This window comes from Meriones unguiculatus, chromosome 3 (genome assembly GCF_030254825.1).
Source record: "Meriones unguiculatus strain TT.TT164.6M chromosome 3, Bangor_MerUng_6.1, whole genome shotgun sequence".
Lineage (NCBI taxonomy): Eukaryota > Metazoa > Chordata > Mammalia > Rodentia > Muridae > Meriones > Meriones unguiculatus.
Window position 1 is genome coordinate 83054761 of NC_083351.1, and position 24173 is coordinate 83078933.

Sequence of the window (24173 nt, forward strand, 5' to 3'; positions counted from 1 at the left end):
TCAGTTCTTCTTGATGAACTGCCATACTTATTTCCATAGTGGATGTACAAATTTATATTGGTATCAGCAATGGATGTGTGTCTCTGTTGCTCCATATCCTCACCAGCATGAGATGCCACTTACTATATTGACCTTAGCCTTTCTGATGAGTGTAGAATGAAATCTCAAAGGTTGTGAATTGCATTTCCCTGATGGCTAAGGACGATGAAAATTTAAGTGTTTCTTGGCCATTTGAATTTCCTCTTTTGAGAATCCTCTGTTTAGTTCTGTACCCCACTTTTTTATAGTGACATTTTTTTTTTGATATCTAATCTTTTTGGTTGTTAGTCTTCTATTGGTTGTGTAGTTGGTAAAAATCTTTCTCCAATCTGAAGGCTGTCACTTTGTCAGAATGACAGTGTTCTTTGTCATGCAGAGGCTTTTGTTTCAAGAGATCCCATTTATTAATTGTTGATCTTAGTGCCTGTACTATTGCTGTTCTGTTCAGGAACTCTTCTCCTGTGCCAATGAGTTCAAGACTGTTCCTCACTTTCTCTTCAGTCAGGTCCAGTGTACCTGGTTTTATGTTGAGGTCTTTGATCCACTTGGTGTTGAGTTTTGTTTGGGTGGTAAGTGTGAATCCACTTGAATTCTTCTTCCTGCAGCTGCCCCGTTTGACAAGCAGAGTATATATCTGGCTTCCTTATAAAAAACCAAGTGTCCATAGGTGTGTGGATTTATGTCTGTGCCTTCAGTTAGATTTCATATATCTGTGTTGTGCCAGTACCTTCCTGTGGCTCTGAAATATGGCTTGAAATTGGGAATGGTGATACCTCCAACAGTTTTACCACCACTACTATTCTCATTCCTACTACTATTAATACTAGTATCAAGAACTGGTTTAGCTATCCTGGTTTTGTATATGTGTTGTGTGTGTGTGTGTGTGTGCGTGTGCATGTATGTTTGTTTTCATATTGTCCTTTTCTTCAGGAACTGTGAAGAACTGTGTTGCAATTTTGAAGTGGATTGCATTAAATATGCTGTAGGTTGCTTTTGGTAGAGTGGCTATTTTTACTATATTGATCCTACCAATCCATGAGCATAGGAGATTTTTCCATTTCTGATTTCTTCTTTGATGTCTTAAAGTTTTCACCATTTCACTTGCTTGTTTACTGTTACCCCAGGACATTTTATATTATTTGAAACTATTGTGAAACATGTTGTTTCCCTGGTTTCTTTTTCTGTCTTCTTGTCATTTGCTTATAGAAGGGATACTGAATTTTGTGAGTTAATTTTGTATCCAGCTACTTTTTGAAAATACTTATCATCTGTGAAACTTTCCTGGTGGAATTTTTTAGGGGTCATATGCATATGCATATATATATATATATATGTATATTTATATACATGTATACTATATGTATTTATGTGGTCATTTATATATGACCACATATATATGAATATGTATTTATTAATATATGACTATATATGACCCCTAAAAATTCCACCATATATATATGGTTATATAATTTTAGGTGTTATTATTATTATATATTATATTATTATTATATATTTTTATATATACTATTATATATAAACCCCTAAAGTTATTTTTTATTATAATAATAAGTATTATATATTATATTATATATTAAATTATTATAATATATATATTATATATACTATTATATATATAACCCCCTAAAATTATATAACTATATATATACACCCTTAAAATTATATAACCATATATATGACTTCATGTATATTACCATATCATCTGCAGATAGAGATACTTTGATTTCTTCCTTTCTAATTTGTATTATTTTTTTGCACAGATTTTTTTTATTAATTACACTTTATTCACTTTGTGTCCCCCCATAAGCCCCTCCCTCCTCCCCTCCTAATCCCAGCCTCCCACCCCCTTCTTCACACATGCCGGCTCCCCAAGACCACATAAGGGAGGTCCTCCTCTCCTTCCTTCTGATCTTAGTCTATCAGATCACCTCAGGAGTGGCTGCATTATTATCTTCTGTGGTCTGGTAAGGCTGTTCCCCCTCAGGGGGAGGTGATCAAAGAGCAGGCCAATCAGTTTATGTCAGAAGCAGTCCCTCTTCCCATTACTATGGAACCCACTTGGACACTAAACTGCCATGGGCTACATCTGTGCAGAGGTTCTAGGTTATCTCCATGCATGGTACTTGGTTGGAGTATGAGTCTCTGGGAAGACCCCTGTGTTCAAATTTCTGGTTCTGTTGCTCTCCTTGTGGAGTTCCTGTCCTCTCCAGATCTTACTATTTCCCACTTCTTACATAAGATTCCATGCCCACTGCCCAACAGTTGGCCATAAGTCTCAGCATCTGCTTTGATAGTCTGCATGGCAGAGCCTTTTAGAGGCCCTCTCTGGCGGGTTTCTAGCTTGTTTCCTGTTTTCTTCTTCTTCTGATGTCCTTCCTCTTTGCCTTTCAGGATGGGGATTGAGTATTTTAGTCAGGGTCCTCTCTCTTGCTTAGTTTCTTTAGATGTACAGTTTTTAGTAGGTTTATCCTATGTTATGTCTATATGAGTGAGTATATACCGTGTGTGTCTTTCTGCTTCTGGGACAGCTCACTCAGGATGATCCTTTCCAGGTCCCACCATTTACCTGCAAATTTCATGATTTCCTTATTTTTCATTGCTGAGTAATACTCCATTGTGTAGATGTACCACAATTTCTGCATCCATTCTTCAGTTGAGGGGCATCTGGGCTGTTTCCAGCTTCTGGCTATTACAAATAAAGCTGCTACAAACATGGTTGAGCAAATGTCCTTATTGTATACTTGAGCCTCTTTTGGATATATGCCTAGGAGTGGTATGTCTGGATCTTGTATTCTCTAGGGTAAGACTTCAAGAAGTATATTGAGCAGGTATAGAGAAAGTGGTCAACCTTGTGTTCTTGATTTTTAGTGGAATTGCTTTGAGTTTCTTCTCCATTTAAGTTGGTGGCAATGGGGTTGTTATAAAGTGTCTTTGTAGTGTTAAAGTATGTTTTTTGTATCCCTAATACCTCCAGAACTTTTATGAAGGGGTTTTGGATTTTGTCAAAACTTCTGCTGCACCTGATTTATGTGGTGGGTTACATTTATTTACATATGTTGAACTATCTCTGCATCTCTGGATGAAGGTACTTGGTCATGGTGGATGATCTTTTGTTGTTTTGTTGGATTTGGTTTGCAGGAATTTTATTGAGAATATTTGAATCAATATTAACAAGGTAAAATGGTCTGTAATTTTCTTTCCTTGTTGGTTTTTTTTATGTTGTTTCACTATCAAGGTAACTGTGTCGTTATACAATGACCTGGATAGCATCTCTCATGTTTCGATTTTGTAGAATAATTACAGGAGTATTGGCATTGATTCTAATTTGAAAGTCTGGTAGAATTCTGCACTAAAACCATTTGCCTTTGGGTTTTTATTTATTTATTTATTTATTTATTTATTTATTTATTTATTTTGGTTGGGACACTTTTAATTACTGCCTCTATTTCACTGCATTTACAGGTCTGTTTAAATTGATCATCTTATCTTTAGTTAACTATGGTAAGTTGTATACATTAAGAAGATGATCCATTTCTCTTAGATTTTCCAAGTTAGTGGAATATATGTTTTAAAAGTATAACCTTTTGATTTTTGGATTTCCTTAATGTCTATTATTATACCCTTCTTTTCATTTTGAATTTTGTTAGTTTTATATTCTCTCTACCTTTTAGTTACGTTGGATAAAGTTTTTTCAATTTTATTGATTTTCTCAAGGAACCAAACCTGTTTCATTGATTCTTTGTATTGTTTTTGTTTGTTTGTTATTGATTTCACCCCTGAGTCCTGAGATTGATTATTTCTTGCCATCTACTCCTTTTGGGTGTGATTTCTTCTTCTTTTTCTTTCTTGATCATTAAGGTGTGCTATTAAGTTACTAATATGTTATGTTACAATATTTTTTAATATAGGCATTTAGTGCTATGAATTTGCCTCATAGAACCAAATTTGTTTTGTTCCTCAAGTTTGGGTCTGTTGTGTATTCATTTTATTCAATTCTAGAAAGTCTCTAATGACTCATTTCAGTACTTAGCTATTCCATTTCCATGAATTTGTAAACTTTCTGCTGTTGATATCCAGTTTAATCTGTGGTACTCATATAGGATGCAGGGTGTTATTTCAATTTTCTTATAGCTATTGAGACTTGCTTTGTGTCTGAGTATGTGGTCAGTTTTGTAGAAAGTTCTATGAGGTGTTGAGCAGAAGGTATTTTCTTTTGTGGTTGGGTGAAATGTTCTATAAATATCTGTTAGGTGGATTTGGTTTATAATGTCAATTATCTACAGCATTTCTCTGTTTCATTTTTTCTGGACGAGTGCTCTATTGGTCAAAGTTGGGTATTGAAGTCTCCAACTATCAGTGTGTGATGTGTAGAGCTGGACAAAAGTGGACTAAAGCTCAAGTTTTGGTCTCTGTCTGACTGTGAGAGTAACTTCTTTCAAAGAGATATAGACCTTGCATCATGTCTAGTTCTCTCTTTTTGTTAATTTCTTGTAATTGAAAGGAAGGATGAATGCTAGCTGTCATTCAAGTGCTGCTTTTGAAGCCTGAAGAACTGGGAAGTGATTTTGCCCTTTTCACTTTCAGTTCAAATACAGTGTTCTGGTCCTGGCGGCTGGGAAGCAGCATGTGTACAATGTAGGGCAGCTGGCTGTTGGTCCTGGCCAGGGATGGAGGTTGGCTGCAACAGCAGAACGTCCCTGTATCATTTACATAGTCGTGGGGAAACTGCTCACTTCACACCCATGCCCTGGTAGTAGAGTTCAAAGTTATTTTGGGTTTTGATGACTATACCACCAACAGACTATCAGTGCAGGCAGCCAAGTTTGTTCCATCTGTGGTGTGTTTGTATCTAAAGAATTACTTGGAAGACTGATTACTCAGTTATCTGTGCCTCCTGGCCCTCTAGTGTTACACGTAGAAAGGTGACTCAAACTTTCTTGAAAGTCGCTGTGAATAACCTGTGTAAATTCCCTCAGTATAGCACAGGAATCACAACCTTCAGTATCAAGAATCACACAGTGCTACTTGAATGGTCGCTTCAAGCTCCCAGAGGTGCTCCCAGTAGTGCTGTGATAGCAAATGTTTCACAGCTGGCACCACAGGGGGAAATACTTGATTTATAGCATATGCCAATATTAATGTTAAGATAAGATATGTCAGGACCTTAATAAAGACATGGATGAGGATGTAGCTCGGGAGTAGCATGGTTTCTCGACACGTGCAAAGTTTTCGTTGAAGCCCTGACACAGCCTCACCACTCTTCACTCAAAATTTTAGATAAAGTATAGAAATTCCTTAAAAGGCAAAGATGATTAAAATCAGTACAAGGGGGAAAAAAGCAAAAACAGAATAGTCCTGTTTGTATAAAACAAACGATTTCATGATTGCCATTCTAGATGGCTTTACTAGAGAGGTTTATTGTTTGGATAAAGAATAAATACCACCATTGTTAGAAAAAGTCCTTTGGAAAACACAGGAGGTGGTAACTCCAACTCATTGTTTTGAATCTGCTTATTTTACTCCCACCAAAGTCAGTCCATGACACCTTGAGAAAATAGTAGATCAGGATACTTTGTGAGTACAAAACAGCAGGAAGTAGAATCCAGCCGCATATGTATAACTTATGAGAATCAGCCATGAGTTTTTAGTCTGGCATTCAAAATCAGCTAATATGTTATTGAAATGACAGAAAGGCTTTTGGCAATTGTCTCAAAAGATGCAACAAACCATCTGAAAACTATGACCACTTACAGTAAATGTGTGTGTGTCTCCCAAGTAAACTTCTGTGAGATCTTCCTCAGCTTGTAAAATGATATCTAACAAACAGTGCAACTAATTTCAAACTTTGCTGTTGAGAAGCTGGACATTCTGTCTGAAACATAGAAGATGATAAAGGCTTTCACTTCAAGGCTATTCAATTTTGTGCTAAGGCCCTAAGTAACAGGGGGAAAAAAAGAGAAAAAGTAGTAAATTATATGTAATTTATAAAAGTTTTATTATTTTGGATACACACACACACACACAATTTTTAAATAGCTACTTTACTAATCAAATTTAGTAAAGGCACAGGGAACAGTGCCACTACTTACAGCATATTTTTATAAAGTAGCAACAGGGCACATAAAAATAGAGTAGTGCACAGTAGCTTCTGAAAACATGAAGTAGATTCAGCAAATAGTGTGACTATCTGTACATTGTTAACTACAAATACTTCTGAGAGAACCTGAAGACAGCCTGAGCACATGATGGTATGCCCTGTATCACCAGTAGGACATCTCAGTGTAGCCTGGAGGTCAGTTCTCAAACAGTAACACCGAAAACTCTGGCTAGCTATTTGTAGAAATTAAGCATCCTGAGATTATAACATTTAAATGGAAGTATAAAGGATCAAAGAACATCAAAACCATTCTGAGAGAATGGACAGTGTAAGAATATGTGGTAAGAGGAATTTTAATATGGTTCCAGGACACTGAACCTAGGTTTGACATGTGTAATTTCTCCCCTTGAGTTGGGAAAAGGTCTGTGATAGGAAGGAATTTAATTCTCATGATTAGACTGTGCTGTTTAGCAAAGTTGAAGAGGTTTCCACCAATGGCTCCACACTGGTCTGAAGTGGCTCCCTGCCTATGTGTTTATACCTACACCAAATCCTTATTCTATAGCAATAGACATGACCTCACCACTTGCGTTAATCTCAATGTCTCTTTGATGATTCTAAAATCTTCTGGGAGATGGGCCTCTGGGGCTGCTTGTGGGGCATGATATTGATTAGGTTAAATGTGGTGGGAAGACCCACCCATTGTGAGTGGCACCATTCCCTAGGCTGGGATCCTAGACTATATAAAAAGAAGAAAGTGAGCTGAGCACAAGTTGTTATGTTCTTTGGTCTGTTCATAAATCATCTGAACATTTTATACATGGGTTCAAATGTATCTTATCAAATACACACCCCCTATTTCCCTTCTAACTTTTCCTAGGACCATGTAACATATCTTTCCCAATTTCATACCCTTCTCTCCAGTACAGTTAATGTTATGAGACTGGTACTTGCATGGGTGTGGGACCAGTCACTGGTTATGGGCAGTCTGAAAGTTGCCATATCTTCTGAGGAAAAACTGTTGTTTCTCCCTGAGCAGACATCAATTAATAATGACTATGTGTCCAAGAATAGGTACTCCACAGCCCTTCTCTGGCCCATGCTGAAATTTTGATTGGTTTGATATTGTACAAACCTTCTGTGAGTACTTGTGTACAGCAGCCATGTCATGTCTAGAGGACATTTTACATCATTGCTCCTCCTTCTTCTTACATACTTTCTGCCCCAACTTCCATGATGTTCCCTGAACCTTGGGGTGGAGGAGTTGTTGACTGTGGAGACAATGTGAGAAGCTGCCTTATGTACCTGCTGCTACTGTGACCTTACCACTATGGCCACTTTAATGGATAAAGCCTCCCACTGTGGGCCGACAGAAATCTTTTCTGAAGTTGTTTTTGTTGGGGTATTTTATCAGAGCATCAAGACATTTAACTATTTAAGGCAAATTATTTATTACAAATGACCTTGGAGTCAGACCAGGGGAAATAGAAATATTTGTGTGTTTGGGCATGGAATTGAAATTTACTTGGGCATAGTCTAGAAGGGGAAGGGTTCAGGTTCTGAATGAGAATCCACTCACTCAAGGGGGAGAAAGGGGGTACGTAGTGGTAAAAGAGGCCTTTCAAAGCAGGGACATCCTCAAGGCCTTATTAAAATGTAGCATCAGATTACTGTAGGGTTAATCCCAGGGCTCATCATATCTGACAGATTTTTAAGTGATGTGGATGCTGTTGATTCCTGGACCACACTGAGTATCCAGGCCGGAAAACATGTACTTTGGTATGGTGTGGCTGCAGAATCAGCCATATTTGGATTGTTCTTTCTCAGTTGTCATATATATACAGAAAGAACAATGTGAAAATAGGATGTTCTATCCTTTGCTGAGAGTCTGGTTTTAACAGTGGCTTTACATGAGGTATCTCATCTAATTTATTGGTAAGTGTCCCTTCCCAAGTAGCAGTTTATTTAGAAAGGCTGGTGGGTCATGTCAGGATGCTCCTGTTCCACAGAGCTTCGTCATCTCACATCTTCTCAGCTATCTAACTCACAGCAACATGAAACCCCAGCACCCTCTTTCTGAAATCTTTCTCACAGACTTCACAGAAGCCCTGGGAAATATCTTGGTTGGTTCTACTACAGAAACATGTTGTTAAGTCTCAGGAGAGCCATCAGCTTCGTTTTACATACTCCCATTGACTTCCTCACACATTATCCGCTACAAGAGCCTCAGTTTATTACCATTTGGGCTCAGTCTGCTTTCCAGTTTTCAGTGAGAGGGCTTCATCTCACAGTAGAGAAGGCTGGCTACTCTGCCTAAGAGAACATAGTTGGAGACCAAAGAGGTTTGACACCCTAGTGTTTCCTAGTCATTCATTGAATTACTGATGGCTTAGCATAAATTCCAAATTCTCCCAGGTTTTTTAAACAAATAACAAAGCAGTTATGTGTTATAAAAGATGAACGTGAAACAAAAGATTTCCTTTTCCTTCCAGTTTGTTGTTGCGGTGTTCTGGACCATCTATGCCTATGACAGAGAGATGATATACCCAAAATTGCTTGACAACTTCATCCCAGGGTGGCTGAACCATGGAATGGTGAGTGCATTAAAAGAAGTCGCTTTCTTTGCTCAAACAAAATCTACTAAAGAGTTCTTATTTAATTCAGGCTTCCCATCACAGAGACTGAAGTATTTGTCAAGGCTTGGAAGGCAACAGCGAGACACTGACAGTAAGAGTCTTTCTGAAGGACTGAGTCACTCTGTGAACTATGTGGTAGATGAATCCATTGTAAGAGGTGCCAGTGGCATTAAATCTATATCTAGCTCATTCCTGGATGAATGCAGCTGCTGTGCCATTAGAAGCTTGTCCTCAGACCTCAAGGGTTCATATCCACCTACACAGCCCTGGCACTTGTTTCTCCCCCTCCCCCCTTGCTTCAGAGGGACTGTGTTGGATATAACGTTGCACTTGGGCAGATTTCCCAGATGCACAGCAAGGCTGCCCAGTGTTTCCTCCAAAATCTGTGGCAGCCGTTTGAGGTATCTATTTTTCTTTTAAAATGAAAAATATGAAATTTTAATAATAGAAAAATATATCTATTCATCATTGTGTGCGGGTGCTTGTGTTGAGTTGATGTGACCCTCATGTGCACAGGTGTCCATGGAGGCCAGAGGAGGAGTTAGATTGCTGGAACTACACTACAGGAGGTTGGAAACCACATGGTGTGGGTGATAGGAGCCTGTCTCAGAACCTCTTTAAGCTCATAGCTGCAGAGCTTCTCCTTCACCCACTAGAAATATCCTCAGCAGTGGACTCACCTGCCTTGGCAAGGTCTGCTCTTGCTGGGAGATTTGCCTGAGCTGTTTGCCCTCTTTCCTGCCAATTTCTTTCAGGCGCTATAGCTGTGTCACATTGCTCTCATTTGTTTAAAATCAAAAACTTTGGATGGTTTGTTTATCACTTTAAAAGATTTGTGGGATTTATTTTCTATAGAGTTGTGGATCCTCTTTTCAGCCACTAGAGTTGAGCAAAGTTTTTTTTTATTAATGAAAAGCAATTTTTAGAATAATACCAGGATGTTCCCGTTGAAAAGGGCAACCCATCACAGAAATTACAGGGGAAGCAAAAGCTAGAAATCAAGAGTCTTGGGTCCAAAATAACAGTTCTTTCTGTTATTTTCCTTTTGTCCCCTGTTGTGGGACATTTTAAATAAAGCACAGTGTACTGACAAACAGAGGGGTTTCAACTCATTCTTTCTTAAAAGCAGTCCATCAAAAGTGATACACCTCAGGCAACTGGAATTTTTTTCTCAGATCAGTTAGAGCTGTTGAAGAATTAACTTGTTCTATTTTCCAGTATAAAACTGGTTCTTGTTAGTCTTTACCTTCTCATGCCCCAAATACCCTTCTTTTCCTCTGCAGACTCCTTTCCTTAGTGTTTCCATTGCTGTGAGGAGACACTATGACCAAGGCAACTTCCCCCTTTATTGGAAATAGATTATTTTTCCAAACGGTGTATCCTGATTACAGTTTCTTCTCCTTCTACTTCACCAGTTCTTCCCCACCATACTTCCTGCATATATCCACTCTATTTCTGTCTCTCATTAGAGTTGAAAAGCTTCTAAGAGATAATGACAAAACATAACACAATAAAATATAATAAGATAAAGCAAAAATCATCACATTGAAGTTGGACAAAGCAAATCACCAGAAAGGGAAAAAAAAATGTCCAAGAGAAAACGCAAAAATCAGAGACCCACTTGTTCACACACTCAGGAATCCCATTAAAATACTAAACTGAAAGATTTCATATATGGAGAAAACCTGGTGCAAATCCAGGCAGACTCTAACCCTGCTGTTTCCATCTCTGTGCCCATATGAGCTTTGCTCAGTTGATTTACAGGGACTTGTTCTCCTGGTGTTCTCTATCTTCTCTGGCTCTTACATTCTTTCTGCCTCTACTTTTACAAGGTTCCATGAGCTCTAAGGGGAGAGATGATGGAGACATCTCATTTAGAGCTGTGTGTCCCAAGGTCTCTCATTCTCTGCATAATGTCTGGCTGTGAGTTTTTGTATTTGTTCTCATCTGCTACAGGAGGAAGCTTCTTTAATGATGGCTACATAACTCATTGGTCTATGAGTATACCAGAATATCATTAGGAAGGATTTTATAACTACTTCGTTTTTTAAAGACCGGTAGTATTTGGTTTTATGCTGTCTGTGGGCTATCTAATCTCTGGCTCTTGGTCACCAAGCAGTATGTGGGTTCTATCTCATAGAGGGGGCCTTAAGACAAATCGGATATTGGTTGATTACTCCCACAAGGTTTGTACCAACATTGCCTGGCACATTTTACAGGCAGAACACAACTGCAGATCAAAATGTTTGTGGCTGGGATTGGTTTTCTGTTTTCCTTTTGGTAGCTTGTAGAGTATCTTCCCATCTAAAGACACTCGAACATAGGCTCTTTGTATATACCAGCTTAACCTCTTCATGTTTAGTGAGTTGTGTGGGTCTTGCTGTCTGTTTGTGGAGAAAAACCCATTGTCTTGGCAATAGCCTTTGGTTGTTTGGGGATTTCCAGGGGACCACTTTTGACCAGGAATTCAATTGGATGTAATTTAGTCCCAGTGCTGGAACTGGGTTTGGTGACAAGAGAAAGCCAATTGCAATTCTGTCTCTCCCATTATTTGGATACTTCATTAGGATTGTTTTCATATAGTTAGGAAGATTCCATTGCACTAGATTTCCATGCCACCTGGTAAATGGCCCTTAATCCTAGTGTCTCTCCTCACATTTCCTTCCTCAACCCCATTGACCTCCCATTCCCCATCTGATCCTTCATCCCCAATCTACTTCTATTCTGTTCCCCCTCCCAGGGAGATTCAGTATCTCCACAATCTCCCTTCCTCTAGTCCTAATCTCTCTGAGTCTACAAATTGTAGCTTGATTATCATTTACTTAACAGCGAATATCCACATATAAGTGAACACATGCCATATTTATCCCTTTTGGGTCTGGATTACTTACTTACGATGATTTCCTTCTAGTTCCATTTCTTTGCTGTGGCAGCTCTTATAAAAGAAAGCATTTATTTGGGAGCTTGTTTACAGTTTCAGAGGTTTACTTCATTATCATTGTGACAGGGAGTATTGAGGCACATAGACAGGCTTGGTGTGGAGAAGTAGGTAAACATTCTATGTCCCAATCAGAAGGTAACAGGAAGGACTGTGTGAGGACTGGGCCTGGCATGGACCTTTGAAACCTTAAAGCTCACACCCAGTGACATACATCATCCAACAAGGCCATACCAACTCTAATAAGGCCACACCTCCTTATTCTTCTAATCTTTTCAAACAGTTCTACTTTCTAATGACTAAGCACTCAAATATATGAGCCTGTGAGAGCCATTCTTATTCAAAACACTGTATTCCTGCTGATCTACTTAGGGACATTTATTTGCTGTCCTCTTATGAAGCTTTTCAAACTCCTCCAACAAACTTTCATGTTTTCACACACTACCCTATATCTACAATATATATGCTTATTCCCACAAGAAAATTTAAGGTCCTACACAAAGCATCAGTCTTTGAATCTTTAGCTCTTTATCTAGATGCCTTGCGTATGCTAGGATCAATACATGCTTGATATATTGGGGAAGGAATTAAGTACTGCCAGTGTTCACAATACTCTCCTACTTAAATTTAATTGCTTCTGCTTCTTCAGACTATGTGTTCTAGGAATTCTACATTTATTGCATATTTAATTTTTCACAGTGCCACTATGAATAAAAAATTATTTCATATAAATGGAGAAACCAAGGCTCAAAAATTATATACTCATCCACAAATCACTTAGCTATGGTGATAGCAATGAAATCTGAACTCATGCCTATTTGGCTTCAAATGTAATCACTTCTTAATGGTTTGGATTTTCTCTGGATATGTGAGACATTAACTAATTCTTTAAAGTTGTTACTATTTCTGTAAAGGAAGTTGTCTCCTGAGCCACTGAGTTCAAGGCTCTTCCCCACTTTTTCTTCTAACAGGTTTAGTGTGTCTGGTTTTATGTTGAGGTCTTTGATCCACTTGGACTTTAGTTTTGTGCAGGGTGATAAATATGGGTCTATTTGCATTTTTCTACATGTTGACATCCTGTTAGACCAGCACCATTTGTTAAAGATGCTGTCTTTTTTCCATTGAATGGTTTGGCCATCTTTGTCAAAAATTAAGTATCCATAGGTATGTGGGTTTATTCTGGGTCTTTTATTTGATTCCATTGATCCAGCATTCTGTTTCTATGCCAGTGTCAGGCAGTTTTTATTACTATTGCTCTGCAGTATAGCTTGAGATCAGGGATGGAGATACCTCCAGATGATCTGTTGTTGTACAGGATTGTTTTCACAATTGTGTTTTTTTTTTTTCATATGAAATTAAGAATTTTTCTTTCAAGATTTGTAAAGAATTGTGTTGGTATTTTGATGGGAATTGCATTGATTGCTTTTGGCAGGATGGCCATTCAGAAGAAATATTTTACAATTTTGTATCGCATAGTTTAGTTGTTGAAGAAAAACCTGTTGACAATCAACTAGGCATTTTAGAAAAAAATATTTCATGCCATTTGACACCCCTCAAATCAGGAATATCAATAGAGATTCCTTTACCACTATAGATAACAAACAGAAACATATTGTCACATGCTCTGTAGGGAGCAGCCGTTGGTCACCATCAGGTATATTCTTATCAAACATGAAGCAACTTTTGTCACAGTATCTCCAAATATGAGGAAGAGTAATAGGAGCTGATGGCTGTTTTTATTAGGAATTGACACTGAGTGAATTAGGAAAGGGCATCCCCAGAAACCATTGCCTACTGCCCACTAGGGAAATAGTGTCCATCTCTGCTAATATTTGGAGGACTTAGCTGAGAACATAGTTACATCATTGCTATCAGCCTTCAGTCTTGTCCTGTTTGTCTTATTATTTCCATCCTTAGACAGCACCAGAGAATTAATCATTTCATTTGTAGATCCTTGCAATGAAATATTAATTTTTTGAACAAATGGCTTATTAAGTGTATGTGTAGCCACTGTAACTTGGACTAGACTCAGTTTTTTTTTTCTTGACTCAGTTGGATAACTTAATGGTTCTTCTTTTGGAGGTGGAGCTATTTAGAAATGCAAGGAGGAATTGACTGGCATGGATATTTAGGAAAGAAGGATAAATTAATTAACCTGTCCAAAACCCTACGTAATATAAGCTCAGTAGATTCTTTTCCAGTGGAATTTGTTTCCCAGCAAAGATAAATGGCCATTTTTTGCATTTTCTAGTTCATGGTCCCACAGTTAATGACCAAAGAATTTGTATATGGTAGCCGAGGACTATCCTTAAATTTTAATGCATTCACAATTCCAACTAAAAGAGAGTGTTGTATCTCTTCCTGTTGTTTAGAGGAACCAATTCTAGATTTTATTTGAATCATAGCAGGGGAAATGGTTCAATATATGAGTGACAATGCTAATTCATCCTCATTGTATAACCAAGAAGTTGTCCTGAGTTCCCCAAAGTAGCCCCCAAATTTAATTTATTATAATAAAAAATATAAATTATATATGGCTTACTTTATTTCATCCAGTGTTTAATATGCAATACAAATTTATTCCGTTCTTGCACTCTAATTTGTGTTTGCATTACAACTTTATCATAGATGACTCTGATAAGCCATTTAACAAGTATTGACATGGAAGGATATTTGATGCACTTGCTATGGATGCTCAGAATAATGAAACACTTTTATGTCTTTTTACCACTGATGGCATTACAAGATGGAGTAACAAGCAAATAGATCAGTTCCTATCTTAGTCATTGTTCTGTTGCTGTGAAGAGACACCATGACCAAGGCAACTGTTATGGAAAAAAAAAAAAAAAAACAACAACAAAACATTAAAAAAGCATTGAGGTCGTACAAGTTTGTAAACTTGTACAACCACTCTGGAAATCAATCTGGCACTTTCTCAGACAAATAGGAATAGTGCTTCCTCAAGATCCACCTATACCACTCCTAGGCATATATCCAAAAGAGGCTCAAGTACACAATAAGGACATTTGCTCAACCATGTTTGTAGCTGCTTTATTTGTAATAACCAGAAGCTGGAAACAGCCCAGATGCCCCTCAACTGAAGAATGGATGCAGAAATTGTGGTACATCTACACAATGGAGTATTACTCAGCAATGAAAAATAAGGAAATCATGAAATTTGCAGGTAAATGGTGGGACCTGGAAAGGATCATCCTGAGTGAGCTGTCCCAGAAGCAGAAAGACACACACGGTATATACTCACTCATATAGACATAACATAGGATAAACCTACTAAAAACTGTACATCTAAAGAAACTAAGCAAGAGAGAGGACCCTGACTAAAATACTCAATCCCCATCCTGAAAGGCAAAGAGGAAGGACATCAGAAGAAGAAGAAAACAGGAAACAAGCTAGAAACCCGCCAGAGAGGGCCTCTAAAAGGCTCTGCCATGCAGACTATCAAAGCAGATGCTGAGACTTATGGCCAACTGTTGGGCAATGGGCATGGAATCTTATGTAAGAAGTGGGAAATAGTAAGATCTGGAGAGGACAGGAACTCCACAAGGAGAGCAACAGAACCAGAAATTTGAACACAGGGGTCTTCCCAGAGACTTATACTCCAACCAAGTACCATGCATGGAGTTAACCTAGAACCCCTACACAGATGTAGCCCATGGCAGTTCAGTGTCCAAGTGGGTTCCATAGTAATGGGAAGAGGGACTGCTTCTGACATAAACTGATTGGCCTGCTCTTTGATCACCTCCCCCTGAGGGGGGAGCAGCCTTACCAGACCACAGAAGATGACAATGCAGCCAGTCCTGATGTGATCTGATAGACTAAGATCAGAAGGAAGGAGAGGAGGACCTCCCCTATCAATGGACTTGGGGAGGGGCATGTATGAGGAAGGGGGTGGGAGGGTGGGATTGGGGGGATACAAAGTGAATAAAGTTAATTAATAAAAATTAAAATTAAAATTAAAAAAAGCATTGGGGTCTTGCTTATAGTTTTAAAGGTTTAGTCCATTATCATCATGGTGGAAGGCATAGCACCATGCAAGCAGTCAGTGGAGCAGCACCGAGAACTGCATTATGGTTCTGGGTAGAGAGAGACACTATGGGCTTGGCCCAGGTTATTGAAACCTCAAAGCCAACATATAGTGACATACTTCCCCCAATAAGGCCATACTTCCTTATCCTTTTAATCCTTTCAAATAGTGTAATTATATGATAACTAAGCATTCAAATATATGAGCCTATGGGGCCATTCTTATTCAAATACCACAGTACCGAAACTAGTAAGATTGGTCATGGACAGATGTAGTTTGGATTTTTTCAAGGTCTGCAACAAGTGAGAACTGAATGCTAGTTCAATCTAGAAAACTTCAGTTCAAAATTTTCTTCATGCATAACAGGCAGTTGGGTATTGCGAAGTTATTACAGAATGAGAAAAAATACAAAGGAGAAACAATTTCAAAGGATGCAAATGGTGTGTTTGAAATTGAGACACATAAGTGGAAACAATGCTGTAATGACAGATTAATCTCAGGAGGGCTGTTTTCCCTCTGATGAGAGAAACACACATTTTCTGACCTGTCTGTGGGTTGTGAACATTGAACCCAGAACCTTTCTTTTCAGCCTTTCGGTTTTTCAGGCACTGTCAACAGAGTAGTGAAAAGCAATAAATAAATATTTCAGATCTAGGAAGATTATAGGCTTTCAGTGATGTTCCAACAAGGAGAACTAATGATGAGACATGCCTTTGCTATGGAAGACCCAGTTTAATGCCTAAAAATGCCGGGAGAAGGCAAAGCATTATGGAAGTTTAGGTCATTGTCATCATCATCAGAAGAGATCTTAAAGCAAGCAGAATCTTAATATTCTAATCATCACAGTAGGGATGTTCATTCCCCATGCAATTTGTGAAGAAAAAAATTCCTACTCCTCATATTTGATTTGTCATGTCTTGTTATGTTTAACTGATCAACCCCAAGAGCTATAATTTAGGCAAGTATTTATCCTGTTCAATGTTATTTGACATTTGGCAGTTATGAAAGACTTTATACATCTGGTTTTCCCAGAAGAAAAGGCATTAAATGTTACTTGTTATTATAGGTGGTTTTGTAAGGACTCAATGTCTGACATTATTTTGGTAGATAACATGACTTATGGAATGTTTTCAGCATTGGAATTCACAGATTGCACAATTCGTGGTACATAGAGTCTATGCTACTCTAATATTAGAAGGGAGTTGCTGGTGGAAATCAACACTGCAGAGAGAAGAAGTGGCCTTTCTCAATGTTAATTTTTTTTGCATTCATTCTAGAGTAACTAAAAGACATCTGAGAATTTTGAGAAATTAGAAATATGAATAGAAGTCAGAAAGCTTCTTAGCTAGCCTCCAAACAAATAAGGCCCAGAAAACTAAAATAAAGGGAGCTGCATAAGAAAGATATACTTTCTGAAGGGGTTGCAAGTGTTTTTTCTGAATGTTTTACAGGAATTGCTTCCTCCACTGTAAATTTTTGTTCATGACTATGTATTCTCCCAAGTCTAATTCTCTCATGTTAGATTTTGCAGTATCAAATTTTAACATTGGGATTTAGTCTTCTGTTTTTAAAAATCACTTCCCCCTTCCTTTAAAACATAAGTAGTCCTAGCAATGCTTTAGTTCAAAACAGCCCTTTACGTTCTATTAGAGTTCTTGGGGTCATCGAAGCCAAAGTGTGGTTTTCTTATGGGACTTTCCCCTAATCCTTAAATCCTGAGATATTTCAAAGTAAATTCAATTCATCTGTTTCCCATTCATTGGTTGCTAGGTCTTCATATTTTGTGGAGGGTTGGTGGCAGGCAGGAAGGTGTCCTGTGCACCGCCTTCTATCTTCATGCCACAGACAGATCATTCATGAGTCACAACCCAACTTCTTGGCAGAATTCCAAACCCATATCCTTTCCAGTTCCCTTTTAATTGAAGTGCCAACTCCAGTTAACATCAGTATATTTGCCAAAGAAAGTAAAGAGGGAAAAAAAATCCACATTGGTGTCTCAGAACCAAACAATCCCAGAATCTCACACTTGTGATCCCAAGTTCCTCCAGTGTATATACCATGTGATATAAAAATTCCAAAACTGATTGTTTAATACAGTCCCTGATTGCATGGTGACCCAACAGCAAACAGGTTCTCCCCTGTGAGAAGGGCCGTCACAGGGAAAAAGGCTTTTTTTCCAGTTGAGGTCATTTGTTTTTACCTGTTCTGTTGGATCTGAACACAAGTCCTCTAGGCTCCTCTCATTGACTCTGTGAATTAGTCTCATTATTCCTGATGACTTCAGGCTGACAGTATGTACAGGAGTTTCTGCATGCACTGTGCTTCCTGATTCCAGCATGGGAAATCATACTCTTGTTTTGACATGTGGAGTAAATATCAAAACCAACTCATTACAATAACCCTTCTCCTCTGAATCTTAGCACTTATCATTGCTGCCATTGCAACATGTCCAGATGAGCTCCCTTGTACCACACCTCCACAGTTAAAGCCTATGAACTAGATCTCCTGAACTTGCCCTGGTCTCTTCTTTAACCCAGGATACTCACTGTAGTTCAAAGTTTCAGTTTCTCAGTTCCGCTGTGGCAGCTGGCCTTGTCGCCTCCTGCAGTTTTCTTCCTTTCCCAGTCTCCTCTGTTTATCCATAGCTAATCCTTTCAGCAGGCTAAATTGCCATTCTCACAGAGTGAAAGTTCAGTGGCTTCTAGTATATTCCTTGTACAGGTATCAACTGTGAGTAAAGGAAATCTTCATCTCCTAGGCTGAGTGAGCTCCGCACTGTGCCACCACAGCTTTATCCAAGCGTTGTTTGCTTTCTATTTATTTACTTGTTTGCTTCACACAGGAGCCAAAAGGGGTAACAGTTTTTGTTTTTTTTTCTTTCAGTTTTTTATAACATATTTTCTAAAAAATCTAGAGGAAGTAGACAGTATGGAAATACATGAAGACATGCTGCAGAGGCCCTTCCTCATGCTGTCTCTCCTTATCATACCACATATTGCCTGTACCCATTTTTTTCAATTACAGATGGCCTTTGCCCAATACACAGCAAGGCAATGTAACAATTGTCCTTGCATATTAGAGTTACCCAAGCTTCTACTAACATTTTTGAGGTTAATTATACTCTACATCCAAACTTTTATGTCTTTTTCATCTGATGTGGTTGGGCTAAGATTTAACATCATTGCTAATGTTTTGGTTTGTGGTCTCAATGGAGAACCCTTAATTGTATTCTCAGTGGGTTCTGTGTTAGCAAACTCAGTGTGAATGTAGGGTAGACTATGAGAATGCCACAGTGCAAAGAATTAGGGGATCACTGAGTGAATATATTGGGCTTTAACAAAATTACTTTTGTTTGTTTGTTTACTTTGAATTTTGTTGCCTGTTGTTGTACCATTGAGTCAAAGTTGCTTCAGAGGGGATGGCTGCATAAAATGAACAAGAAAATGATTGACATTTTGTGTGGAAAATATTAGTACACCCTTGATAAAAATGTGTGGTGGCAGAAGGGAAAGGTAACATGCCGTGTCAGCTAATAAACCTTATTTCCATATTCAGGGGTGGATAAACAGAGAATAACTGTGTCTATGCTATGTGGAGAGAGAGAAAATTACATAATACAGGAACTCGTGTGGGAAAAGGATGGGGCTGGGATAGACAGGAAACAAATGGTAGCCTGGAGCCAAACCCTGCAGAGAAGGGTGGGTGTTGAGTTTTCCTCAAGCTGGCTAGATTCTGAATATCTAGAGTTCCTGAGGGATCTTTGTGTTAACCACAGTTAGAAACTTCTAAAAATTGAGAAGCATTGTTCAAGGTACTTGTAGTGGCTATGGATTATGGGGATAGCAAGACCATGTTGCTAGTCTCCATTCTTGTCTTAAGTGCATCTTATCAAGGCATATAGGCTATAGAAACCTATTTCAAAGTGTTTGCCTAGCCTTCTCCCGACCCACTCCCATGACCATTTGATTTGGACTCTAAGTGTTCAATTTTTCCCCATCCTTTGGAGACAGTGCTGTGTTTAGCTACCTCCCTGAGCTTATTTATGCTCTTCACAAGGTAAGGCTTGTCCTTCAGTATTCCCCCTTACAATACTGTCAATAACAGTGGACCATAGCCAGAGTGTCCTCTAAAATGTCCCCAGGACTGACTCTATACCAATTCCTCTGCCAAAACCCTGCTTACCCTCTGACTGTCTGTCCATGTAAGCATCACCTCTTCATTGACTTTTGATGATTTACAAGCCTCTTTGCTACCCAGGTACCTCCACTCTGTGGCTTTCAGCCTTTTCTGCATATTAGTGTATCTGACTCAGTACCTTGGATATAGTAGCACTCAGAAAATGTTTTCTTAATGAATTAATGAATGGATAAATGACTAATTTAGTGACTGAGTAAGTTTACTTGCTCTCCCACTTTGGTAGTCCTACCTGAACTAAACCTGGGTTATTTTCTTCATTCTATATCATTGCCCATTTCATTTTCATGTTTCATAATCTAGCCTGTTGGTAATCCATTCAAAAGCCTTGAGCATCCTTGTTGAGCCCATTGACCAATGATCTTCAGTGCTAGTCTTTTCTCTTCAAACATCAGAGTTACATGTACCAGCATCCTCGTGGCCTGTGCGACACCATGTTGGAGCTTGCACATCTCTGAGATGTTCAGACTGGAAGTGATCCACTCAGTACCCTGCCCAGTACCTTTGCTTCTTGGGAACTCACTTCAAGAGCCTTGTAACATCTAGCTAAGTAGATGACTCCAAGTATGACTTATTGTTCTATTTCATCAGACATCTTTTTCTAGAATACAATTAATCATTTAGTGTCTGATATTAGGACATCGATAAACATCCATTATTCTTTTGATAAACAAAAGGAAAATAGATTTTTCCTTTTATCAAAGCTAGGGCAATAATTTTCTATTGTTCTTTCCATCTTTAGATCCATAGCCAGAGATGAGTTTGCACAAAGTGCACTAATTAAGATTTACTTTAACATAAGTATAAGAATTAGCTCTGGTTAGTGAAATTGTTTCCCTTTAATTACAGTCCTTCACATCCTTATCAATGATGTTGATCCATTTGGCCTTATAATAATCTGATTGTCATATATATCCAGGTGCTGGTATTTGGGGAGCCACTTTCTCTATGTGCTAAGACTCTGTTGCCATCACTCCACATTCAACAATGTGACTTTATATTCTTCCTTTAGCTCAGCACAACTGAACCCCCCACAGTTCCTACATTTTCCAGGATATACTTCTTATAGCTACCCACAATTGAGCCATCTGGAAATGGGGACTGAGCCAAGTAACCCCGAGATTTTCCGTGGTTTTATTATTCTGGAAAAGTAGCTTCGTATAAATGATTTATGAGGTTGGTCAAAATAGAGTTCATTGCCACAGTCTTGAGTGGGTCAACTGAATTCCATTAGGAGGAACTTACAGCTTATTGTGGAAATTCATGAGGTGTACTCTGGACATGCAAATCACAGAGCCTGATACATAGTAGATCCACTAAATATAGTCCTATAAAATAAAATAAAATAGAAAGCCTCTCTGTAGCGAGTGATTCTTACTTATCATATTATCAATACTAAGTTAATGTCAAACTTGGAAGTTACATGAAAAATGCCATTAGAAATTTTATACTTACAGAAACACTGCATTTTTACATACTTCTTACATGAAAAGATAATAAAATTTCTTTTTTAAAAAAGTATGTCTACTATATAAGGCATTTGTCAATGGCCAAAGAATTCATGTCTTCCTTGGGCATATTTAAGCATATCTCCTCAGTTGCACCTTTTGGAAAGAGTACTGCTTAAATTTGAATTTTACTGCTAATCTTCACACATATGGCAAATGTGCACTACTCAGACCACAGCTATTTTGCTACATTCCTCAGCGTCTCATTTATTTGTTTGATTTGCAGCTATAGCAACTAGATTCCACCATGGTAGGCTTTTACACAGCCCCACACTGTGATCACTTTGGTGGACGCTTGGCACTCAGAAGCATCTTCAATTGAAGACATATGCACAGATTCACTCACCATCTTTAAAATGTGTTTTTCACACTGGGTAGACCTGTGCTGTTTGTCTAAAATGTGAAAAGCAATCTTCTGCAAGGAAAGCAGGCAACTAACATTGTTGTGACCTTCTCCGCTGCAGCACTTCAGATCTTTGACTTTTCTTGCCATCCTTTTCAAGCGCCCATCTGACTGGGAAGCAGGCTGTCTCTCCACAGAAAGCTCGCTCCTGTGATGACTCAAGTGTTGACCTCGTGCCATGCTGGTGCTGTTCCATGCACACAGCTCTGCGTAAGAAGAGCAGTTGGAAATGACCTTGAAGCAGACTTTTGCCAAGTCAATGAAATATGGGCCTTCAAGAAGTACCATTTCTCCAGTGATTTAGAGACTGTGTGTGGTAGTGTCAGGACTAGCACTTTGAAATGAGTATTGGATTACCAGATCTTAATATCTCTATGGAATAATTGAAGATGCACATTGCAAATTTGAAAAAAAATTAAGTAATGCATAAATTTGATATCTCACTATTGTTTCCCCTAGGTAAGTCTTTTCTTTTCTCCCAACTATTTGCTAGAGGAAATAGGCTCAGAAAAATATGTTTTTAAATGGGGAGATGGGAACTTAAAATGAATGTGAGGCTCAAAAAGGTGAAGATGCAATTGGTGTGTGAGGCAAATAGGAAGAGCTCTTTTTCCTTTCAGTTGTAAGCTACTTGTAGGCAGCATTGATCCATCAGATTTTGGCTCCAGGAAGGCAGCATTTCCTCTCTCAGTGTTTACCTGCAGAGTAAACTGTGTTGCTATGGAAACACATTAGCTGATGGTGACTATCCCATCCTCTTCAACATTACCAAGTGCTATCTGTGTGGAACGTGATGTTAGCTTACTGTGCCTCTCCCCCTGGCAAGTAAGCTGACCCCAATAATCTGGATTAAAAGCAGCTCTGCTTTAATCTTGTTTAGAAGTCCAGGCTCAGATGACTGCAGATCTCTACTTTGCCCTGACTCCATCTTCCTGGGATCTTGCTTGTACACCGTGGTGAGGCCAGGATTGTGTAAAGTTGGGCTAGGCATGGTAGATAGGTAGAGGAGCAATGGGAAGAGCTGGATATTGTCACATACAGCTCTCAATTTGGTACAAAATGAGATTATGTATTCTATAAAAAGTAACAAATACCATTCAACTCTTCTAGAACTCTGAGAAGAATAAGATCACGTGTACTGTTACAGTTATGACTGTCTTTCTGTCTTTCTTATGACTGTCCTGGTAAGTGTATCTCTGTGCAACAAAGGGAGCATCCTGTGAACAGCAGCTTTCCTGGACATTTTTCATTACTTCATAGAAGGTTTTTTTTGAATAAGTAAATGGGTAAGTAAGTGAATGGGTATTTCTGTAAGTTTAATTTGGAGTTATTAAAACAAAGGCATTTTTCTTTGTCAGCTCAAGCCTTCCATTGCATCTTTTTTAGAGCCCTGTAAGTAAGTCATGCAGCTGAGCTCAACATCAAAATTATGTATGGTGGTTATTTACAGAACTGTTCATATTATACAGTAACACATTAAAACTGGTAACACTGCTATGTTTGGTGGCACAAACTTGAACCCCGACACTTGGAAGGTGGAGGCCAGATGTTATGAAACTTAAGGTAATCCTAAGCTTCATAGCGAGTTCAGTGCCAGATCAGCTAACATGAAACTGTCACCAAAAAAACAAAACAAAACAAAGCATGCATGCAAGCAAGCAAGCACAATGCATTTAACCAAAGCAAGCAAGCAAGCAAACAAAAATGCATTTACAAAACTACAGTTATTATCTTGAGGTCTAACTGGGTGGTTTTTCTACTAAGTTTTGCTAAGGATCATATCCTATGTTGTTTCTCATAGTTAGGATGCTGGAAGTCAAGGTTAGGGTACCATCATGGTCAGCACCCAATGGGCATCCTTCTGTGTTATAGACCATCTTTTCATTGTGCTCTCAAAAGGCTAAAAGGGCAAAAGGTTTCTACAGCCATTTTATTAGGCTAATAATCCCCTTTGTGAATGGACCTGATCATCTCGCAAGTCTATGCCTGCTGTACTGTCACCTCATGTGTTTGGCTTTCAACCTAAAATGTTTAAGAGAATGCAGTGTTTATACTTCTTCAAGGAACACAAAAAAAGGGGAGTAGAAAACACCAGATACTTCTGGTACTTGATGCCTTACATCTTAGATCACAAAATTCAGGAGACACAAAAAAAGAGAAGGCCCAGGGAAATGAGATTTAATTCGACAGTGGCTGTGCTTGGTTGCCTGCTGACCTCAGCAATCCCATTTCCTTTCTTGTTCTGGTGATGTTTTCATTGTCTCTTTAGTAAATATTTTAGGTATTGGGGAAAAG

General features: G+C 38.5%; 1 protein-coding gene across 5 annotated transcripts in view; it reads left to right on the forward strand.

Moving 5' to 3' along the window:
- Aig1 (androgen induced 1) overlaps window positions 1-24173 on the forward strand; it is a 252323-nt gene that overhangs the window by 75109 nt on the left and 153041 nt on the right. For all 5 annotated transcript variants that reach the window (XM_060380249.1, XM_060380253.1, XM_060380248.1 and 2 more), the window contains one exon: window positions 8647-8748. In XM_060380249.1, the coding sequence (XP_060236232.1) occupies window positions 8647-8748 (102 nt within the window). The remainder of the gene's footprint in view (window positions 1-8646; window positions 8749-24173) is intronic.